The 24,456-nt window shown below is 41.9% G+C and overlaps 4 protein-coding genes across 4 annotated transcripts; all 4 read right to left on the bottom strand.

Annotated features, from left to right (window-relative positions):
• Positions 1-6,047: 6,047 nt before the first annotated feature.
• Positions 6,048-7,957, bottom strand: LOC130719364 (uncharacterized). Its single transcript, XM_057569989.1, has 2 exons — positions 7,394-7,957; positions 6,048-7,196 (listed from the first exon to the last, which is right to left on the bottom strand). Exons 1-2 carry the CDS (start codon positions 7,955-7,957, stop codon positions 6,048-6,050), a joined length of 1,713 nt encoding a protein of 570 aa, XP_057425972.1.
• An 8,601-nt stretch (positions 7,958-16,558) lies between these two features.
• LOC130719363 (uncharacterized) lies at positions 16,559-17,546 on the bottom strand. The gene is made up of 3 exons (XM_057569988.1): positions 17,387-17,546; positions 16,859-17,130; positions 16,559-16,729 (listed from the first exon to the last, which is right to left on the bottom strand). Exons 1-3 carry the CDS (start codon positions 17,544-17,546, stop codon positions 16,559-16,561), a joined length of 603 nt encoding a protein of 200 aa, XP_057425971.1.
• Positions 17,547-18,531: 985 nt separating this feature from the next.
• Positions 18,532-18,960, bottom strand: LOC130719362 (uncharacterized). The gene has a single exon (XM_057569987.1). The coding sequence runs from the start codon at positions 18,958-18,960 to the stop codon at positions 18,532-18,534; it is 429 nt and encodes a 142-aa protein (XP_057425970.1).
• A 171-nt stretch (positions 18,961-19,131) lies between these two features.
• On the bottom strand, positions 19,132-19,674 carry LOC130719361 (class E vacuolar protein-sorting machinery protein hse1-like). Its single transcript, XM_057569985.1, has one exon. The coding sequence runs from the start codon at positions 19,672-19,674 to the stop codon at positions 19,132-19,134; it is 543 nt and encodes a 180-aa protein (XP_057425968.1).
• Between the last annotated feature and the right edge of the window lie 4,782 nt (positions 19,675-24,456).

Raw genomic sequence — 24,456 nt, 5'->3', positions numbered from 1 at the left:
TATTTCTTTCTATTTTATCTTCCTGTCAGGAATCTATATAGCAGTTAACGCCCCCCACCCCCCCTAATTATTATTCAATATAAATCTATTCATAAATTCAATATTCCAATGCCCAGCGGGAGAGTGTGATGCATGTGATGTGAGAGTTCACACATATAGAATGGTCAACTTTGCTTCTTCCTTGTATTAAGTGGCAGGTCCAAAGTTGAATTCATTATGCTCCAACTCCAACATATATGACCATAACATAAGCTGAAATATTCAAGGTTAGTTGTTGGTTTACTTACCCATCTTATGTGTAAATAAGTTCATCTTTTGAGAAATATTTAGATGATATTGAATCGGGCGAGCCCTATAGGGGCAACGCCCGGGGATCGCCCGCCAGATGGCGGGTGCTTGGCCACTTCGTAGGGTTTGGGTGCGGCCCAAGTGGTATAAATAGGTAGCGATTATTTATTGTAAGGGCTTTTGACTCATTTGCTAAATAAACAAGTGAAATTCAGAGAATCTCTCCTCCGACTCTCTTTTCTTCTCTCCGTCTTCAAGCATTCATCCCTCCCTCTAGGCACTGCTAGTCCTAGTAATGTTCTAACGAGAACATTTGGCGCCGTCTGTGGGGATCGAACCCACGACCACGTGGGTTGATTGCGTGCTCAAGTAGATTGGGCTTCAATTTCTCGTTTGCACTTGAGATCAAGTCCATGAGTGTCTCTCTAAAGCTTAGACAGTTTCCGATAGCGTCCTGACAGATGGAAACCCGTCGCAGAAGACAGGGCGATTCCCCGGGACGACGACGTATCTCACCTCCACGCCGTATTCGGCAGGTGCATCGCGAATCGCCTCCTTTGCAGCAGAACCGCAGGTGGAGCCAGCGGTTCCACCTCCTCCGTCTTCTCCTCCGCCTCCTCCGTCTCCTCCGCCATCTTAGTCGTCCTCGCCTTCCATTGGCCCATCGCTTTCACCTCAGAATCCGCCTCTGCAGGTTACTCAGGGAGAATGGCGGCAGATGATGCGTAGTATCGGTGATATTCAGCAACGGAACACACATTTGCAGGCGCAGCTCGATTTTTTCCGTCGGGAGCAGCAGGATGATGGCTCTCGCGAGGCGGATACAGTGGCGGAGTTCCGTCCGTTTTCTGCTGAGGTAGAGGCGGCAGTAATACCAGATAATATGAAGACGTTAGTCTTAGATCCGTACAGTGGCGACTCGGATCCTAAGGATCATCTCTTGTACTTCAACACAAAAATGGTAATCAGTGCAGCGTCGGATGTAGTAAAATGCAGGATGTTTCCTTCCACATTCAAGTCGACGACGATGGCGTGGTTCAAAACTTTACCACGAGGCTCGATTTCGAATTTTCGTGATTTTTCTTCAAAATTCCTGGTGCAATTTTCTGCGAACAAGGTTCAGCAGGTGACGATCAACGATTTGTACAACATTCGCCAGCAAGAGGGCGAGTCATTGAAGAAATTTATGGCGCGATACAGCGCAACTTCTTTGAAGATGGAGGACGTTGAGCCGCGTTCTTATGCCCTGACCTTCAAGAACGGTTTGCTGCCAGGGAAGTTGAACAACAAGTTGAGTAGGAAGCCGGCTCAATCCATGGCGGAGGTACGCGCTCGGGCGAGCACATACATTCTGGATGAAGAAGATGATGCGTTTAAACGCAAGCGCGCGAAAATAGAAAAGGACGGAATGTCAATCAAACACTCGAGGAAGGATAGGTACGGGGGCGAGCGAGGTGACGGGAGCCGACGCAAAGAGGAAAAGGCGAAGGCAATGGTGAAACCGACTAGAGAGCAGTTGTATCCGCCAAGAGAAGATTATGAGTGTCGACGCCCTTGGCAATCGCAAGGCTATCAACGTCGTGAGGAAACGGACATGGTGCTTAACACCAACCTTGGACATGCATTCCGAGGGGGCAAGGGGACAGGCCCAGCAAATGAGCCTGAGATGCCGAAGTACAAGCCACGATGTACAAATCCGAATAAGTGGTGTGAGTATCACCGTTTGATAGGGCACGACACTGACAACTGCTGGACTTTAAAGCGAGAAATAGAAAAATTGGTAAAGGCGGGAAGCACAAGGCGATATGGCCAAGGGGAGGATCGTCAGTTCGATGACCGGAATAAAGGTGATCAGCAGAAAGACAATCGTCAGTATGATGACCGAAAGTGGGACGACCGTAGCGAGAAGACCGGCAGTATGACGACCCTCGCCACAGTGACCGGCGAGATGTTGAGAAGAGGCAGGGCGATCACCGCAGGGGACCGACGGGAAATCAGGAAAAGGATGCACAGGCGATCGAGGAACGAAACTCAAATAAGACTTTCACACACAGCCTAGGACCGCCAACAGGAACCATAAACACCATTGCCGGAGGATTTGGCGGCGGGGGCGACACCCAAGCGGCGAGAAAAAGGTACGTGCGGGTGGTGAACTCTGTCCATGAGATTCCTTTTGGATTTGAGCATCCAGACATTTCCATTTCGATGACGGACTTCGACGGAGTTAAACCCTACAAGGACGATTCGATAGTGGTCCAGCTGAGGGTAAACAGTTTTAATGTCAGGCGAGTGCTTCTAGACTAGGGAAGTTCAGTGGATATCATTTACGGGGATGCGTTCGACAAGATGGGGCTGTCCGACAGCGATTTGACACCTTATGCAGGACCGCTTGTAGGTTTTGCCGGCGAGCAGGTCATGGTTCGGGGCTATATCGACCTAGACAGAATTTTCGTTGAGGAAGGAAATGTGAAAGTTTTAAGGATTAGGTACCTCGTGTTGCAGGTCATGGCCTCATACAACATAGTCATCGACAGACACACCTTGAACCGGCTTTGTGCAGTAATCTCAACCGTACATCTGGCGGTTAAATATCTGCTAGGTAATGGGAAGATGGGAAAGCTTAAGGTTGATCAAAAGACGGCAAGGGAATGTTACAATAATTTCCTGCGTCTGTACGGAAAGAAAAGCGTGGCAGTCGGTCATCGTTGTTACGAGATCGAAACGCTAGATGACAATGTATACCCAAGGGGCGAGGGACGGCTAAACAGACCCACACCGATCGAAGAAACTAAGGCGTTACAGTTTGGCGATCGAGTGTTGAAGATCGGAACCAAGCTTTCTAGCGAACAGGAGGGGCGCCTGGGAAAGTTGCTCGGTGAAAATTTAGACCTCTTCGCGTGGAGCTGTAAAGACATGCCTGGAACAGACCTAAATTTCATCTGCCACCGACTCGCGCTGAATCCCAACATTAAGCTGGTCTCACAACTTCGGCGTCGCATGGGTGGCGACACAGGAAAGGCGGCATAACTGGAAGTCGACAAACTCCTAGCCGCAGAATTTATCAAAGAAGTCAAGTATCCAACATGGGTGGCAAATGTCGTAATGGTGAAAAAGGTGAATGGGAAGTGGCGAATGTGCGTAGACTACACTAATCTCGATAAGGCCTGCCCAAAAGATTCTTATCCCCTTCACAACATCGATAAATTGGTCGATGGCGCCTCTAGGAACGAGTTACTCAGCTTGATGGACGCCTATTCGGGGTATCATCAGATTCGGATGCACCCGTCAGACGAAGACAAGACGGCGTTCATGACTGCTAGGGTTAACTATTGCTATCGAACCATGCCTTTTGGTTTGAAAAATGCCGGTGCTACTTATCAAAGGTTGATGGATAGGGTCTTTGCTAAACAGATCGGAAAAAACATGGAGGTCTACGTAGACGATATGATAGTAAAATCAGCTTTGGGGGTGGACCATCACCAAGACCTATCAGAGGCTTTCGCAGAGATCCGCAAGCACAACATGCGACTCAACCCAGAGAAATGCTCGTTTGGCATACAAGGTGGGAAGTTTTTGGGCTTCATGATCACTTCGAGAGGAATTGAGATCAACCCCGACAAGTGCAAGGCGATTCAGTAAATGAAAAGTCCAACCACAGCGAAGGAAGTACAACGTCTGACGGGGCGGGTGGCGGCTCTGTCAAGATTCCTCCCCCGGTCGGGCGACAGGTCAGCTCCTTTTTTTAGGTGTCTTAGGAAAAATGCTACGTTCGAGTGGACAGCGGAATGTGAAGAGGCTTTCACTCGTTTGAAAGAGCTCCTATCAACCCATTCGGTTCTGTCTCGCCCAGAGCAAGGGTCCCCACTCCACTTATATTTCGCTATAAGAGCCAACGCGATTTGCTCCGTCATCCTTCAAGAGATCAACGACGAGCAGAGGATAGTTTACTTTGTAAGTCACACCTTATTCGCCGACTAAGGCGCGGAAGTCAGGTATCATAAGATCGAGAAAGCAGCGTTGGCGGTCTTGGTGACGGCTCGCCGACTAAGGCCTTATTTCCAAAGTTTTTCAGTAAGGGTGCGAATGGATCTGCCGTTGAGACAGGTTCTGCAAAAGCCCGATTTGTCAGGAAGGTTGGTCACATGGTCTGTAGAGCTGTGAGAATATGGGTTACAATATGACAAGCGTGGGACTATGAGCGCTCAATCTCTAGTGGATTCTTTTGTGGAATTAACTCCTGATTTCGGTGAATGGGTGAGTACTCAATGGACCCTGTTCGTTGATGGCTCCTCCAACAGCAGCGGCAGCGGCGCGGGAGTTACGCTTGAGGGGCCGGGGGAGTTCTCCCTAGAACAATCTTTGAAATTTGAATTTCAGGCTACAAACAATCAGGCGGAGTATGAGGCTTTGATCGCCGGGCTCAAGTTGGCGATCGAAGTTAAAATCTAAAATTTGCTTATTAGGACAGACTCGCAGCTGGTGGTGAGCCAGGTAACGGGGGCCTTCCAGGTAAAGGAGCCCAATTTGATCAAATAGTTAGAGCGTGTAAGGTATCTCATGGCCCGACTTCAAGAAGTTGTTGTGGAGTATGTCCCTAGGACACAGAACCAAAGGGCGGACGCCCTGGCCAAGTTAGCAAGCACTCAAAAGCCGGGAAACAATCGGAGCGTGATACAAGAGACACTAGCACGCCCCATCATCAAGGGAGAGCTGGTTGGCTATGTAGATGTGGGGGCCACCTGGATAGAATCTATACGCGACATACTCGCTGGGGACCCAGCCAAGGTCGAACAATACACGAAGGAACAAAGGAGAGAGGCCAGCCACTACACGCTCGTCGATGACCACTTATTCCGGCGGGGATTCTCATCGCCCCTGCTGAGGTGTTTGCCCCTAGAGAAATATGAGGCCATCATGTCTGAGGTTCACGAGGGGGTCTGTGCTAGTCACATGGGAGGAAGGTCTTTGGCGTGCAAGGGGTTGAGAGCAGGATTTTACTGGCTAACGTTAAGGAAGGATTGCATGGAATTTGCACGGAGGTGCAACAAGTGTCAGGTATTCGCTGATCTGATAAAGGCCCCGCCGGAACAGTTGACAACTATAAGCGCTCCTTGGTCGTTCGCCATGTGGGAGTGGATTTGGTCGGACTTTTTCCAGTTGCTAGGTCACAAATGAAGTTTATCCTCGTGACGGTTGATTACTTTACAAAATGGATTGAGGCGGAGCCGCTTGCCAAGATTACTTCGACGAAAATTGTCAATTTTTACTAGCGACGGATAATCTGTAGATTTGGAGTACCACGAGAGTTAGTATCTGACAACAGGACCCAATTCATGAGCAAGCAAACACGAGAATTCTGCAAGGAGATGGGAATTCAAATGAGGTTCGCCTCAGTGGAACACCCGCAAACAAACGGACAGGTAGAGTCAGCTAACAAGGTAATTTTGCGAGGTTTGAAGCGGCGGCTGGATGAAGCTAGTGGAGCATGGCTGGATGAGCTCACAGTAGTTTTATGGTCTTACAACACCACCGAGCAATCAAACACGAGGGAAACTCCATTCAGAATGACTTACGGGGCGGATGCTATGCTACTTGTAGAGATCGATAACTCGTCTTGGAGAACTACGCCGCGCCTGGAGGGCGAGAATCAGGCTAATATGGCGATGGAGTTCGATCTGCTATCCGAGACTCGGTAAGAAGCCCGTGTACGAGAGGCAGCGATGAAGAGGTCCAGAGTGCTGCGTTCTTTTGAACCTGGGCTACCTCCAGAGTGCTGCGTCCTTTTGACTCCAATTGAAGAGGTCAAAATTGTCTCCCACCAACTTCTCCAAGCGTCTTTCCTGATCAACTGTGAGCCTGGGCTCAATCACCAGTACTCCTCTACTGACTTTATACATCTTCAGGTTCACAATCACGTTTTCCCAACGCTCCTCAGAATGAGCGTCAGTAAATTGTACATCTTTCCCTGTCCTGCCATCCGGCCTCTTCTGATTCGGGTTTCTTCTTGGTCCCCCATACCTTTCACTGATCCACCGTCCCTGTCTTATTGCGCCGCCCTGACCTTGGCCCTGGATGCTCTGCTGACCTTGATTGCCTTCCAAAATCTCAATCTCATGACATCTATGCCCAGCGCCAGCTCCCTTCTTCCCATACAAGCTCAGGCAGTTGTTGTAGCATTCCCTCGCCCTCCGTTGATCCACCTCGATCTTTCCTACCTTCCCGCAGGTCAGCGGGTACTTCACCGCTAGGTGAGCTGTTGATATCACTGCGCAGAAGCGATTCCGCGTGTTCCGACCAATGATGACATTGTACGACGCCAATACCTGCAAAACCAAATACCTTACGCGCAAGAGCTTTGCGTTCTCATTAACGCCAAAAACTGTGTCCAAATCTAAGTGGCCGCGCACCCAAACTTGTTCCCTCGAAAAGCCTACCAAAGTCTCGGAGTATGGCATCAGGTCTTGGTCTGTCAACCCCAATTGATCAAATGTGTCGCCATAGATGATATCTGCAGAACTACCCTGATCTAAAAGCACCCTTCGCATATTGAAATTGTTGATTCTCACCATTACCACCACGGGATCGTCCTTATGTGTCTTAAACCCTTCAAAGTCTGCCGACGATATCACTATGTTCGGATGTTGGAAACCAAATGGAATTGAAAAATCTTGTACTGAACTCACCGCCTTAACATGCCCGCGTCTCGCCGCTTGCGTGTCGCCGCCACCGCTGAAGCCCCCTGCAATTGTATTGATCGTCCCAACTGGCGGTTCGAGATCCTTGTTGAAGATTTCTTCGGCTCTTTTCTTCCTTGTCGCCCATGTCTCCTCCTTGTCCGCTGGTCGTGTCCAACGGCGGTCATCCCTTCTGCGATCATCCTGCTGGCGGTTTCCCTTGTAGCGATTCCCCTGTTGGCGCTCGCCGCAATCACTTTTCAACGTAAAGCAGTCACCAGTGTCGTGGCCCGCCGAGCGATGATACTCGCACCACTTAGTTTTGTCTACAGCCACTCGTGGCGGATTAACTTCCCTTTCGCCCTCTTCGACTGCATGTGTTGCCTTTACTTCCCGAAGTAGTTCTGTCAAATGCGCGCTCGGGTTTTTGCCTGATCCCTCTCGTCGGCGAGAGTCAGTTTGTTGCCACGGGCGCCGGCGCTCAAGTTTTCCTTCTTCGGATAGAGTTGTTCCTTCACAAGCTTCTCTGATGGCTTGATTTTCTTATCCCTTCGCTTGCTACTTTCACCCTTCTCCTGACTTTGCCTGCCTGTCGGCGATATGTCATTCTGACCGCCATCTTTCTCCGCTTTTGCACGCCTTCTTTTGAACGTGTCGTCTTCCTCATCCAGGATGTAAGTGTTCGCCCGAGCGCGGACTTCCGTCATCGAACGAGATCGCTTCCGACTTAGCTTGCTATTCAGTTTTCCCGACTGCAGTCCATTCTTAAATGCGCGCGCACAGGCCTGCGGCTCCGAATCCTCGATCTTGACAGATGCTGCATTGTACCGCCTCACATACTGCTTCAAAGTTTCTCCTTCTAACTGGCGAACATTATACAAATCATCAATCGTAACTTGCTTGATCTTGCTTGCGGAGAACTGGACAAGGAATTTCGACGAGAAATCGTGGAAGTTCGTGATAGATTCGTGAGGCAAAGTCGTGAACCAAGCCATCGTCGTGCCTTTGAACGTCGACGGGAACATCCTACACTTCACCGCATCAGAAGCTGCACTTATCACTATTTAAAATGAATTTAATTATTTCTCCAACATGACATTGTATTATTGGATTTCAATAGTGCATCACAATTAAACCCAATTGATTTTTACTTTTGAATCAGTTCTAACATGATTTTAAAATATGCATTAAATGATCGATGTGCAGGAAAGAATTCATTTTTCTAGGATGGCACAAAATTACACGTGGTCATCACGGATCCAGTGGAAATCAAAGAAGTGCTTAGCAAGATGAATGACTTCCCAAACAAAAGCTAAATAATCCAATTGCTAAGTATTTTATGACCGGTCTAGCAAGTTATGAGGGTAAGAAATGGGCTAAACATCGAAAGATTATCAACCCAGCATTCCACTTAGAAAATTTGAAAGTAAGGTTATTAATTTATTTCTATATTGCTTTATATTCTAGCACTTAATTTTGTCATCAAATTAGTTCTTAATTTTCTCTCTTCTTTCCTAATTAATAGGGTATGCTGCCAGCATTTGTTGAAAGCTGCCATGATATGATTAGCAAATGGAAAGGAATCATGTTTTCATCGTCAAATGGAACGTGTGAGATTGATGTTTGGCCTTCCCTTCAGGATATGAGTCGTGATGCAATTTCTAAAACATTATTTGGAAGCAGCTACGCAGAAGGAACAAAGATTTTTGAACTTCTGATGAGGCTAGGATATCTGATTTTATCTACACAACGTTACACCAATATTCCAATATGGTGGTAAGTTCCACAACACTCCTCATGTTTGTTTTTGTTGACATAAAAGTTGTCATCGAATCTAGGGGTGGGAATAGGCTAGGTCGTTCGTAGGGGTCTATAGCCTAGCCTACCACAGGCCCAAACCAGGCCAGACCAAATTGGTAAATAGGCAAGGCTTAGGCTTTTTAAAAAGCCTATTTAGTTTAAAAGGTTAGGTTCAGACCATTCAACAAGTCTTATAAGCCTTACAGACTAGCCTATTTAAGTAAATATGATTAGTATTTTTTTAGAAAATTGTAAATATGATAAGTATAAATATATTTTACCCTTAAAAATAAATGAGAAGGGCTCCATTTACTCAAATAGTAACTCTCTAAAGTTACTCCTAATCATAACCATTCATTTCTTTAAAAACTAATGGCTATGATTAATACTTATTAGTTATTAGCCATCACATGACCCTCTGATTGTTTCTACTTTCTTCCTCGTTTTCAATTTCCTTTTTCTCCTTGTTTGGCAACGCAACGCCGCCAGCCCGCCACCATTGTCCATGAATTCATTTTCCTCCTTCTTCAAGATGCTTGTAATCATTAGCGGACAACTCTAAGGGACCAATCCTCCACAGCAAAATTTATAGCATACATTCATTCACTTTTCAAATCTCACCACCGGAGAATATGGGCATGGCTTCTTCCTTCATTCACTTTTCTTCACTGTACTGGATTCTATGGGTGTACAAGGGACGGGTTGGGACGGGTTTTATTTAACCCTAACCCGACCCTAAATGTTGATCGGGCCAATTCATATACCCTAACCCGTCCCTAGACCCGAAACAACCCGACATTATGCGGGTTCAATTTAGAACGGGTCTATGTAGGACGGGACCGGGTTGGCCCGATGGACAATAAGTTTAAGACTATTTGATATTAATTGTAAAATTTAAAGATAATAACATACTAAAAGAGTTATAAGTTGAAACTATTTTTTAGAAGAAATAACTTGAAAGAATCTAATTCTTTCATAATCTATTGTACTTGAGATGTTTACATTTTGTTTGATCATTTCTTCACTTGTCTCACATATGCATAATACACACACACGATTTTCTCTTGTTAGAGCATGAAAGTGTCCATAGTTTGACCAACGATTATTTAATTCATAAGGTAGATGTTAAACATTTTAATCTCATCTACATGGTAAGATAAATTTGAGCACCATGTATCACATTTTCATCATTATAACAAATTAAAATTTTATAAAATATATATGTGGGACGGGTCGGGTGACCCGAGTGTCAACCCGAACCCGACCCTACCCGAAGTTGGGTAACTCGAAGATCAACCCGAACCCAATCTCTTTTGATGATCGAGCCGGGTTCAACCCGGCCCTAAAGGCTTGGGCCAGGACGGGTTGGCGGGTAGGGTCGGGTCTTGTACACCCCTACTGGATTCGAGATTTGCAGCTAAGGCATGGAACCAATTTGTTGTATAAATTCAGAATTTTAAACATAACCAATTTGACATGACAACAAATGATTTTCGATGATATAGTGAAGGGAAAGTCAAAAGCTTTTGTGTCGACGTGGCTCTGTTACAAATATGAATGATGTCCCCTATTCCTTGTACGTGCTTTCTGTAACACCCCGAATTTCAGGGATTACGGTCACAATCTGATAAAATAAATATGCAATGTTTTTCAAAAGGATTTATAAACATGCGTATATTTTTTTCTTTTCAAAGTATTTCCAAAACATGTCATGCATACTCCCAACTGTCAAACCTTGAACAAGGCGAGTATCCGAAATCCCAAAAATAAATTTCTAAAATCATTATGCAAGCTTAAACCAATAACGGTAAGCTCTCTAACCCAAGGCTCTAGCCCTACACCCGACTATATTCTTCGAATCATCCACAGTTCTTCAAGTTCTTCACTCAGACTCGTACGAAGGTTAAGCTCCATCGAAGATTCTCCATTGCCTAATAGCGTTAAGCGCCCAAACAACAAGTAGCAAATAGAAATGGTTAACTCCATACAACTACCACATATAAAAGAGAAAAACATGTTATTCAAATCTAATACATGCATGGTAAGTAAGCTACCAATTTAATTCAGGATAGATGACATCGTATATCTACCAGCATGAAATCAAATCATATATCAGCATATCAACAAAATCAACGATATGTTTTTAACTCAGATATCAACAACTTAACAACATATATTTACTCAGATATCCACAACTTAACACCCTAGGTTTAAATCAGATAACAATAAAATCAACAATATAACATCAAATCAGATATCAACAACCTCAACAATATAACATCAATTCAAATATCGACAATCTCAACAATATAACATCAAATCAGACATCAACAACCTCAGCAATATAACATCAAATCAGATATCAATAACCTCAACAATACAATATCAAATCAGATATCAACAACCTCAGCAATATAACATAAAATCAGATATCAATAACCTCAACAATATAATATCAAATCACATATCAACAACCTCAACAATATAATCAACTCGGATATCAATAACCTCAACAATATCAATCAAACAATAACGTCTCGCAAGACGGGACAGTCATGTGAAAATATCCACTCCACTGCCACTTGATAACGTCTCGAAGGATGGGACAGTCCTGTGAAAATATCCACTCCACTGTCACTAAGTAACGCCTCGAAAGACGGGATAGTCATGTGAAATTACTCACTCCACTACCACTAAGTAACGCCTCGAAAGACGAGATAGTCATGTGAAAATATTCACTCCACTACCACTAAGTAACGCCTCGAAAGACGGGATAGTCATGTGAAAATATCCACTCCACTACCACTTGATAACGCCTCGAAAGACGGGACAGTCATGTGAAAATATCCACTCCACCGCCACTTCAAGCAAGTCAAAACATCTCATCCAACTCAGTGGTCACTCAAACAACAATCTCAAATTCAATAATCAAATTAACATAATCACATGTTATTCATAATCACAACATTCGCACAAACACATCAAGCTCTATTGAGCGATGAAACAATAATTCAGTACTATAAAACATAATCATGTCCTATCCACTAGAAAACAATAATGACGGAAACCAGTAAACGGTCGAAGCCTCTCAGAAAACGGAGACACACGTCTCAATAAGTTCACTCGGCTGAAGCCTCCAAAAAACATTTTCCCAGTTCAGCACAATAGTCATAACCCAATGCAAATCAAGATAAACATCTTCATCTCAAACGCAGGCAGTGCGATAAAAGCAGGCAAGACTCAAAGACACGCTAAAACTGAGTTACCCTTACCTTAGCCAATTTCTCCATCCAAGCTCAACATCCCAGTCCAATCCAAAATAAAGCTCCCAAACTCAGCAAGTTCCCCGGGCGTCCTCCGCAGTTGTGAAACCTCACCAATTGCGCCAAAGTCTCTTTCCTCAGCTCAACTCGTTCCAAACCTTAAGCAAAGTATCATTGCTTAGTCGCTAAGAAACAATACAACTAATAACACTATCAAAACCCGAAAAGAAGCTTTCGAAGCTCTAGAATTCGGCATTTAGGCACGAACGGACAACGGAGACTTCGTTCGCTAAAACGCGCATAACTCGAGCTACAGAACTCGGAATGACACGAAACCAAAGCCAAAATTTAGACAATTGAAAGAGCTACGTTATAGCTCAGGCCATACTGACCCAAAAATTATTTTTGGACAAGGCACCATAACACTAAGTTTCGGCCACTTTAGAAAATAGGGTTTCCGAACTTTTTCTTCGATCTAGTTTAATTCCTAGGTATTCTTAGGCGATATCTAGGCCAAGGAAACTCTCAGAAAAATTATCGGGTCGAAAACTAGAACAGGGGTATTTTGGTCAAGAATTAATGACCAAAAACTCAAAGTTGGAATTCTGAAAAACAAAATTGATGGGGTTGTTCACAACGACGTTTATAAAACTTAATCTCAAGGGCACTAAGCTTGGTTGCTACTTTTTGATAAGAAAGTAAGCACATGTGAAGAAAAAGGGTTTTTAGTCCGTTTTTCAGATCTACGACGACTCGGTGAAAATCCGAACGATCCGACAGTGATTATAGCATTTTGGGTTAGTGGGGAAGATAGTTGAAAAGAAAAATCAAAGCTATCGGACATTTTGCCCCAAACTTTGAGCACAGAAAGACATGGAGAAAAGCGACAGAATTTACGATCAGAGGTAAGGAATAGCATCAGTACCTCAAGGCCTACGTATAGCAACTGACTGTGCGACGATCGGGCAAGAAACGACAAAATTCTCTTCTCCCCCTTCCTCCTTGGAGCTCGCGGCCTCTTATGGGAAGAAATGAGAAATTTCTCATTTTATTATCCCTTTTTATAGGTGAGGCGAAAATCCGAAAAATCGATATTTCGCGGTTCCGGTCGTTTTGGTACTTTCGTCTGCTGATAAAAATTGAGTATTCGGCGACCGAATGTCGAAACTCAAATCAAGGTTCATTTAATTGAGGAAAACGTCTCAAAGACGGTGTGGGTCGATTTATGCCGAAAAATTACTTTTTGCAGTCGACATCGGATGAAGAAACTTCCTTCAAGAAAAAGATCACAAACGTTGAAAGAAATGAGGCAACGCGGATGGAAACTTCGTTAGAAGCTCCGAATAGAAAAACTCTTCATTCAGGGTCTTAGTTAAAGTCCCCGAGAAGTTAAAGGTTAGCTTCGACGGACTTTCGGGAAGCAAAACCTAACAAGCGTACAGTCCAGAGTTTCGTATTGAAACACTGGTCATGGGAAAAATACCTAGAGGTTCTTATTCTCCCTTCAATTCTAAAATTCTCTTAAACAGTGCTCTAGGAGCGGATATAGCCTTTTTCGGACACTCTCGACCATAGTCGGGTGCGAATATGGCTCGTGCTATTACTAAGCTGACTACAGTGTCAACCTTAAACATAATCTGAACTTAATTATTATATAAATAGTTTTCGTGACTCGTAATAGGATTCGAGTCATGAAAATAACATAAAACAATAAAATATAATTACTTAATTACTCAACACGACGAAAGTAAATAAATAATCTAATTATTTAATTCGGGGTGGTGTATGCGTGCGGTTGTGCATGCGGCGTTGGGTCGTTAAAGCTCACAGCACAAGATCCCTAGAGATACACTAACAGAAAGGGACGCGCGTGCGCGTGTGAAATATGAGAGGGAGAGAGAGAAGAAAGAGACCACCATATCTTCATCAGCAGCAGTAACGGCAACGGAATCATACTCGCATTCTTCCACCACCATCTGCAAATTGCACCCTCAATCGTTACTTGACAGAGATTAATTCATTTCTTCACAACAATAAATAATCAAAACCATCAATAGTTCACACAGAAATGAAGTGAAAATGATTAATGCGAAATTAATTAAACTATCAACTTCATCAGGTTCAGTACTACATTGTGAAGAATTAAATAATTAGATTATGTGCATTTGAAGGTTTTTACTTTTTAACCTCTGACACCCTTTTGAAAAAAAAAAGAAACCTCATACAATTGTAAGATTTGGAAACCCTTTTTGAGCCTTTCTATCTTTGCTGCCTTGTCCTCTGCTGTATATCCCCTACTTTCTTGCATTTGCTTATCCCCTGCTTCTGTTGCTTTGTTTGTATTACCTCCTTTCTTCTCCTTCCTTGTCTCTCCTCTGAGGTTTTCAGCCAGTGGTGTTACTGATCTTGGCATTATTGGTTCTTCTACAATTGTTTGTAAGATCAAAGTTTTGATCTAGTAGTACAACTCTATGTTTTGATGATTACAAGTTAACCTTTTGATATGAATAATTGTGGTACTCTAATGTGTTTTTCTGAGTGTGCTATCTACAGGCTCTGACCTCAACTCAATCTCACACAAATCAGAAGCACTGTGTATAAAGAGTGACCCAAGCAACGCTTTCGCATTCACCATGTTCAGTATGAACAGTGGAAAAGCTTCAGAAGTTCTGAAGTTATACAAACTCTGATGTGGACTCAGTCACTAGAAGCTCTGAAGATCCAGAAAGTATGATAACCAAGAAACACTGAAGGCTCAGATATTCTGATGGTGTAGAAGACTCTGAAGATCCAGAAGCTGAATAGTGGAAACTCTGATGTCCAGAAGCAAGATACTCTGAAGACCATGTTCTTCCCTCTGAGTTCAGAATCAGAAGAAACAATGGTCAGAGGATCTGGGCTTTCCCTCTGACTCTGATCAACCGGCTTCACAAGTTCCAATATGAAGCATTCCCCTGATCAGAAGTCTCCTAGGTTTAAAGGTCAAGTCGCTATCCAAGTACAAAAGCAACTGTACCTTCCTGACGACCTACCTAACGTTCTCAGCCACAGCAGAAGCTGGATTTTCCATAACTGCCCTCCAACGGTAGCATTTCCCATGCATCGCTCAACCCTAATCCTTGGAGTATATAAAGAGGCTGAAGACTGAAAGAAACGGCAAGAAGCATTCACATACGCAAGACATATTCAAAATCTTCTAAGTTTTCTTTCATCTGAAATTCATTGAGTTTACTATTAGCTTTTTAGAAGCAAATCTCTTGTAAACAATTCTTTGATAAACAGTTTGTTTAGTTCCTTTAGGAGATCAAGGTTGATCGGATCCTAGAGAAGACTAAGAGAGTGAATCTTAGTGTGAGCTAAGTCAGTGTAATTGTTAGTCACTTGTAGGTTTCAAGTGCAGTTGTAACTCTTACCTGATTAGTGGATTGCCTTCATTCTAAGAAGGAAGAAATCACCTTAACGGGTGGACTGGAGTAGCTTGAGTGATTTATCAAGTGAACCAGGATAAAATCCTTGTGTGCTTTTCTATCTCTTATCTTTAGCACTTAAGTTCTCGAAAGATTTGTCAAAATCTTTAAGGTGGAAGTTTTATACTGAAAACGTTATTCAAAGCCAGTTTTTCATACCTTCATTGTTGGCTTCAGCATTCCCAGTTGCGCCTGCATCAAGTGAGCCTTCAATCAGTTACATGCAAAGTCTGTTTCTTTTAGCTTGAAAGTGAATAATTTTGTTATTGATTTTCATTAGTCCTCATTACTATTTTCAAATGAATATAATGAAATTAAAATAAGGAGACACTACATCCTATGGGACGGACATAGGTTGAAGGACAGTGGGGCAAATGCCCCCATGAAATTTGTGAGCAATACATTAACATATACTCTGGTATTATAAGTTGCCCCCACCAAAATTGCTAATGCCCCCGTACTTCTAGAGATACTATAAGAGCAACTCCAATGCCTTGGGCTTTTATACACTATTCAGCACTATTCTGCACTATTTATGTGCCACGTTCAGATTTAAGAGCCTGCTAAGAGCCTGAAGCAGATTTTGCTCTAATGCATGGGCTCTTAAATTACTATTACAAGGGTCCCACTGTGTCCCACCATACAACATTAAATAATGATATTTATTTTCACCCAATTTAAATTTAAAATTTAATAGTATATCAATACTTCAACTAGAAATTAATTTAATTATTACTTATACTAATTTAATTTAAAATTAATTTTACTAAAAATTTTAAAAAATAAATTTTAAATTTGAACATGTTAACTTAAAAATTTTAAAAAAAGTACATTGTATTGAATTATAGAAATAAAAGAGAGCCAAACTTGAGAGAGAGAGCCTCATTAAAACCTTACTAGGAAAAGCCCAATTGGGATACAAGCCTAGTGAAGGAAAAAGAGTACAACAATCCCTAAGAGATACCTTAATACATTACATTAACAAAATAAAGACGAAAGGAAATACATGACAATGAAAAATAAACAACAATACATTTGAAACGAAATACACATTAAGGCGTGAAGATTAAGTTTCATTATTATCGATTTCAGGAAGCTCCCAGATATGCTCCACCAAGTCTGCTTGAAGTTGGCGATGGATTGACTTTTCAATTTGATGTGCTCTCCTTTCCAACATATTTCTAAAAGCGGGAATAGGACCGCTTAATACTTCAGCATCCGATATGTCATTATTGACCTGCTCATAAACAAAATTACCTTTGTACGTGTTGCGCTCATCTTCAACAATAATGTTATGCAATATGATGCAAGCATAGATTATTGACTTCATATCATTCGGATGCCACCAGCGTGATGGACCACGGACAATCGCAAACCGAGATTGGAGCACTCCGAATGCACGTTCCACGTCCTTTCTTGCTGCTTCTTGTCTTTTGGCAAACTTTTGCTTTTTTTCTCCTTGTGGCATTGGGATGGTCTTCACAAATGTACCCCACTCGGGATAGATACCGTCTGCTAGATAGTATCCCATGTGATACATTGTTTCATTCACTCTAAATTTCACCATGGGAGCAGCTCCACGCAAAACCTCATTAAACACGGGAGATTGGTTTAGCACAGTAATGTCATTATTTGAGCCTGCAATGCCAAAAAATGCATGCCAAATCCACAAGTCTTGTGATGCCACTGCTTCAAGCATGATTGTGGGTCTTCCATGATCACCTCGGGTGTATTGACTTTCCACGCAACTGGACAATTCTTCCATTCCCAATGCATACAATCAATGGAACCTAACATACCTGGAAATCCACGAGACTCCCCCATTGAAGTAGGCGTGTCATATCTTCCTCGTTCGGACGCCTCAAGTATTACCCACCAAATACTTCACACACACCTTCTACAAAATTCTTTAAGCACTCAATTGCAGTACTTTCACCAATTCGAACGTACTCGTCAACACTATCAGCAGGTGATCCATACGCCAACATACGAATAGCGGCGGTGCACTTTTGTAATGGTGATAGACCTTGTCTTCCAACTGCATCAACAGACATTAAAAAGTACGGGTTATAAGACCCAAGGGCCTCTACAATTCTGAGGAACACATGCTTTCGCATTCGAAACCTTCATCAGAAAAGCTCTTCCGTGTATACAGGATTTTCAGAGAAGTAGTCCTTCATCAACCGCTCGTTCCCAGCTTCACGATCTCTCTTTATCACTCTTCTTGTTTTCTTGGGCCTAACGGTGTTGGCATGTTGTTGTTGTTGATAGAACTCCATCTCCTGCTGCACCATATCTTCAACGAACGTGTCATTCATAAAATCCTCCACACATTCGTTGTAAAATATGTTCCAGTCGGGTAAATTGTTTGGGTCCATTATATGGCACAATGAGAAAATATTGGTGTAATTTGATAGTAGGAATACAAGATGAGAGAACGAAAGAACTCTTGAATGTTGAAATGAATGAAATATTACATGAATAAATAAGAGAAACAACGGCTATATTCCCAACGACTATATTCCCCAACGGCTATATTCCCAACGGCTATATTCCCCAACGACTATATTCCCAACGGCTATATTTCCAACGACTATATTTCCCAACGGCTATATTTCCCAACGTCTATATTCCCAACGGCTACATTCCCCAACCGCTATATTCCTCAACGGCTATATTCCCAACATTGACGTAGTACTTATTACGAAATCTGAATGATAAAATTACGACTTTGACAATATACTAATTAAGAAATTAGAATAACGAAATTACAACATTGATGCAGTACACATGAAGAAACTAGAATAATAAAATTACAACATTGATGCAATACACATTAAGAAATTGGAAGAATAAAATTACATCATTGATACACATTAAGAAACACAAGAAGATTTAAGACATTCCTAGTTCACTTAAGGCGAAAGCACGTAGTGAGTTATGCATACGCAACTCCTCATCGTTCATTCCAGATGTGTTCTTGTTAAGGATATCAATATATGCCCTAAAGTTCTCCGCCTTCTTAAATTTGAGTTCTTCCTATCTCAATTGCAGTTCACTTTGTTTCAGTTGTTGGTTAGCTTGTTGCAAATCTAGTTCTCTGTTCCTTATCTCCCTAAAATTTGCCATCATTTCCATTTTAGCCTTCCCCATGGCTAACACATCAGGGTGAGGAGCAAAAGATAGAGTACTTGACGCAGTATCTGTTGTTTTGGCCTTTCTCTTCTCTGCCTTTTTGCCCTTCGGGCGGGTTGTTGGTGGTGTTGCCTCATATTCGTCGCAATCAATTGATGCACTTGTGTCAGTCGATGTTCCGTCGGCGCCAGCTGCTGACTTCTTTTGTCCCCTTGAATTGGTTTTCATTGATTGTCCCTTCCACTTTGGTTCATCTTTCACCATCCGCCATACATTCTCATGTGTGAAATCTTTTTTATGGTCTACCTGAAATAGGGCATGCGCCTCAGCCATGATCTCCTTCTCTGAGTGTCCACTTTTCCAAGGATTGGTAACTTTGTTGTAGCAACCGGTAGAGAATTGAATATCTTTACTCAACTTTCCAAAACGACATTTTAGCATCTTCACTGTCCTCGGAGGAGTGTCAAAGTCACGGTACTCTTCAAATTGGTCGCGGATCCTATCCTAAAACTTTAATGCTGTTTGATCAGTTCCCACCGTCGGATCCTTAGAAATGTTGAGCCATGATTGAACAAGAAGTAAATCGTCTTTAACCCTCCATCTGGTGCGTTTCTTTCCAGAAGATTGATCTTCATCTTCAAGATCAATATCATCTAGACCCTCGTGTTGTGTATCATCAGGCGTAGCCTCACATTGTGTATCAGAGACTTTTGAACCAGTACTACCAGTAGGAGGGGCTTGGCTTTGAAATTGGTATTGTGGTGGATGCATGGGGTATTGTGGATTTGTGAAATTTTCATCAAGGTGAAGTGGTTGGTTTTGAGATGTATATGAAAACATTTGGTACTGAGAATTATGAACATTGCCACCGGTGTGAGGCGGTTGGTTTTGAGGTGGATATGAAGACATTTGGTATTGAGAATTTTGAAAATTGCCACCGGGGTGATGCGGTTGGTTTTGAGGTGGATATGGAGACATTTGGTGCTGAGAAATTTGAAAATTGCCACCGGGGTTATGCGATTGGTTTTGAGGTGGATATGGAGACATTTGGTGTTGAGAATTTTGAAAATTGCCTCGGGTGTGACGCGCTTGGTTGTGAGGAGGAAATGACGGCGTAGGTCGAAACACCTGTGAAGGTTGGTTTCCTTGTTGTAACACCGGCAGAGGTTGAGAACTTTCATTGGTGGGAAGTGTTTGATCGTCCAACAATTCATAGTATTGTTGATAATGATGGTGATCCATTTTGAATTTTGTTTGAATCTTTGGACAAGAGAGAACTTGTGGGAGTAAAAATTGATGTGTAAAATGATGAAGTGCACACTATATATAATGTATAAAAGCTGAAAATGGGAGAGAAACGGTAAAACTGGTATGATAACCGGCCAAACTGATCAGACAACCTAAAACGGTAAAAAAACCGGCTCTAGCCGGTCAAAACCGGTTTGAAACCGGTCCACAACGGGAGGGTGACCTGCCCAACCGGTCACCCTATATTTAAGCCCATTTCAGCCCCAAACCCGTACTAACCCTAGCCGTTTCTCCCCCTTCTCCTCGAAACCCTCTTCTCTCCTTCTCTTCTCTTCTTCTCCCCTCTTCTCTTCTTCTCTTCTTCTCCCCTCTTCTCTTCTTCTCTTCTACCTGCAACCTCACTGCAACCCCACCAAAACCCACCTCACTGCAACCTCACCACCACCGAAACCCAACCCACCTCACCGCCTCGAAACACCCAACACCACAGCCAAAATCCACCTCACCGCCTCCAAACACCCACCACCGCAACCAAAATCCACCTCACCGCCACTGACCCGCAACAAAACAACCCTCCCCGCCACCAAAAGCCCCCAAAACGACTGACCACCACCCAAATCGGAGCCACCAGATCAGATCAGGGGAAAGGAAGCCACTTTTCGCACATGCAAAGCCCCTTATTCTCCAGATCATCTCCCTTTCAAGCAGATCGAACATGCAAGGCTCTGAGATTTTTTTTTTCCTATGTAAATATCAGTTGCAGTGTAAAAGTTTGATTTTTTATCATTCAGTTTGATTTTGGTTGTAAAGTTTGGATTTTTTCCAAAAAAAATTGATTTTGGTTATGTTCTTGTGTTAGTTTATTTCAAATCTGTTGTTCTTCCTTCTTCTCTTCTACCGTTTCTTCCCTTTGAAAGTAGTTGATGAGGAGCATGTGAGAGAAAATAATAGTTTTTTAATATAAGAGCTCATTAAGCAGGAGCTCTTGCAGAAGAGCCCCTGCACTGTAGCTAAGAGCTTGAAGGCTCTCTCCAACGCACAGAAAAAATAAGAGCCGGCTCTTAAGCCCTCCAGCTGGGCTAAGTGTTGGAGATGCTCTAACTACTTGTTATATACATTGGATAATTCTTTTCTTTTCTTAATTTGTAACATGCGAACGGCTAAATAAAATAGCTTCTATAAATCACTTGGTTTCCATTTTTCAATACTCTTTTATTTAGCTACAAATAAATTAATCATATTATCAGATTTTTTGTCACTTTGCTTTTCATTTTTGTGCACATTCAAAATAAAAAGATATACATGACATAAATATGTAATTTTACTTGATTCATATAAAAAAAAAAGGCAGTTGATGCACAAAACTTCTGCATGCGTACGTGGGTGCACTAAGGGTTTGATCACCTGAAGTTTTTACACAAGATGGTGTTTTTAGGACTTGGACCTATGACAATCACGTGTTCTAGTCTAAATAACCTCTTGTGTGATAAAATAAAAATTGGTTTTCAAAAAGGAATTTGCTTGCAAAAATCTTACTTGGTAAAAAAATAAATGAAGCCTCAAATATTTGACTGTACGTGTAGAGAATAAAAAAAATGTTTGTAAAGTTTTTATGTAATATTGCCCCCACAACCAAACATTCCTGAATCCGTGACTGATGGTGATGATGGTAATCTAGACAAATATGGGGGGAGAGACACATTTTGCAATCAAAACATTCAAACAACTCCCAGTGAAATACAAAGAGAAATGATTATGCTACCTCTAACAGCTCATACTGATAGTACTGGCAAATTAAAGCCTCAATAATTCTAAAACAGGACAAAATTCAAAACGTGATTGGAAATACCTAAATAGACAATTTTTGAGATGGCCATCATAGAAGTTGATGGTCTACCAGGGGTAGAATTTATAGCCAGGGGCATGAGTCACTAAAGATATTATTGATTTAACATAGTACTAGACTACTAGTTATCGAGAATCCATTGAACATAACGAAAATCAAATTTCCAATATTGTTGATTTAACTTATACTAATTTTCCAAAATATATTGGAATTAATTAGTTTAATTTTTTTTATTGTTTTTTCAAATATACTTTTTAATTTGCGTATTGATATAATATTTTAGCATTGAGCTTGAGCAACATGGTTTCGATCAAGGGAGAGGTCTAACACCGATCGAATCGACGTCATTTATCTTAAGGTACATTACCGGAAAAATACAATTAATAATTCATGTATACATGGGTCTTTATTATGTCAACTCATTTTAGGTACCATACATTTATCTCACTTAAGGTACCAAAGTAAACACCACTTTTAAATAGGTAGCAGAAATGTAATTTTTAAATTTTTCTTCCCACTTATGCCAATGCCAAGTAGGTATTTATTAGTCAATCTCCAACAAATGTGAGTCTAATTCTTAAAAATAAGAATTATTTCTTAATTATAGTTAGGGGGAGCCAAAAAATCTAAGAGAGGGGCGCGAAGATTTAACACATTACCTATAAAAAAGCTTAATTTTTTTAGGAAAATTCTTCCTTTACATTTTGTCTCCACTTAGTTTTTTTAAACAGTCTTCACTTAGTGAGAGTAGGACAAAAAGAGATAAACGAGAGATATTATATTTTTTTGTTAAAAGAAGAAAGCATGAGAGGTATAATATATGACGTAATAGAAAAATATGAGAGATAGGAAAAAAATGAGGAAAATGAAATGAGAGTCAAACCTCTTTTTCTTATATACATGATATGTGCAATAAAATTGATAAATAAATAATTTAAGTCACACTACTTCAACAAACAATTTCACTGTAAAGTTAAACACAAATGTTTTAAAAAAAAGGGTTAGTGTTAAGTTTATATTACTAAAATTATATGATTGGACTGGGCGAGACCCTAGGGTCCCTCGCCCAGGCGTGCCAGCCCGGGGCGACGCGCCAGCCAGGGCGTTGGGCCTTTCCCTGGAAGGCCCAACTGGCCCTTTAGGAGAAGTTAAGGGTGCCAAGCCCAAACCCCGAATGTATAAGTAGGGAGCGGTAACCAATTGTAAGGGACTCTTAGCTCATTTGAGAAATAACAACTTGAAATTCAGTTACTTTCTCTCTCTAAGCGGTTACGCTCTCACTCTCTCTAGATTCTTACATCACGATCCTCTCACTATGGGTACCGTACCTCATCTCTATGTTCTTGGATAGAACATTTGGCGTCGTCTGTGGGGAACGGTAGACTTCGATTCCCGGACTACGTGGATTGTGATTTGGTTGAGAGAAGTTCGATTTTCCGTGCAATTCTCTTCGGTTTTCTGGAATTTTGGTGTAATTCTTAGTTCGTTAGAAGCTCCGAATAGAAAAACTCTTCATTCAGGGTCTTAGTTAAAGTCCCCGAGAAGTTAAAGGTTAGCTTCGACGGACTTTCGGGAAGCAAAACCTAACAAGCGTACAGTCCAGAGTTTCGTATTGAAACACTGGTCATGGGAAAAATACCTAGAGGTTCTTATTCTCCCTTCAATTCTAAAATTCTCTTAAACAGTGCTCTAGGAGCGGATATAGCCTTTTTCGGACACTCTCGACCATAGTCGGGTGCGAATATGGCTCGTGCTATTACTAAGCTGACTACAGTGTCAACCTTAAACATAATCTGAACTTAATTATTATATAAATAGTTTTCGTGACTCGTAATAGGATTCGAGTCATGAAAATAACATAAAACAATAAAATATAATTACTTAATTACTCAACACGACGAAAGTAAATAAATAATCTAATTATTTAATTCGGGGTGGTGTATGCGTGCGGTTGTGCATGCGGCGTTGGGTCGTTAAAGCTCACAGCACAAGATCCCTAGAGATACACTAACAGAAAGGGACGCGCGTGCGCGTGTGAAATATGAGAGGGAAAGAGAGAAGAAAGAGACCACCATATCTTCATCAGCAGCAGTAACGGCAACGGAATCATACTCGCATTCTTCCACCACCATCTGCAAATTGCACCCTCAATCGTTACTTGACAGAGATTAATTCATTTCTTCACAACAATAAATAATCAAAACCATCAATAGTTCACACAGAAATGAAGTGAAAATGATTAATGCGAAATTAATTAAACTATCAACTTCATCAGGTTCAGTACTACATTGTGAAGAATTAAATAATTAGATTATGTGCATTTGAAGGTTTTTACTTTTTAACCTCTGACACCCTTTTGAAAAAAAAAAGAAACCTCATACAATTGTAAGATTTGGAAACCCCTTTTGAGCCTTTCTATCTTTGCTGCCTTGTCCTCTGCTGTATATCCCCTGCTTTCTTGCATTTGCTTATCCCCTGCTTCTGTTGCTTTGTTTGTATTACCTCCTTTCTTCTCCTTCCTTGTCTCTCCTCTGAGGTTTTCAGCCAGTGGTGTTACTGATCTTGGCATTATTGGTTCTTCTACAATTGTTTGTAAGATCAAAGTTTTGATCTAGTAGTACAACTCTATGTTTTGATGATTACAAGTTAACCTTTTGATATGAACAATTGTGGTACTCTAACGTGTTTTTCTGAGTGTGCTATCTACAGGCTCTGACCTCAACTCAATCTCACAC

The sequence above is a fragment of the Lotus japonicus genome, chromosome 5 (genome assembly GCF_012489685.1).
Source record: "Lotus japonicus ecotype B-129 chromosome 5, LjGifu_v1.2".
In the NCBI taxonomy this organism is placed as follows: Eukaryota; Viridiplantae; Streptophyta; class Magnoliopsida; order Fabales; family Fabaceae; genus Lotus; species Lotus japonicus.
The sequence above is the reverse complement of the archived record's forward strand: the minus strand, read 5'-3'. Positions and strand labels throughout refer to the sequence as shown.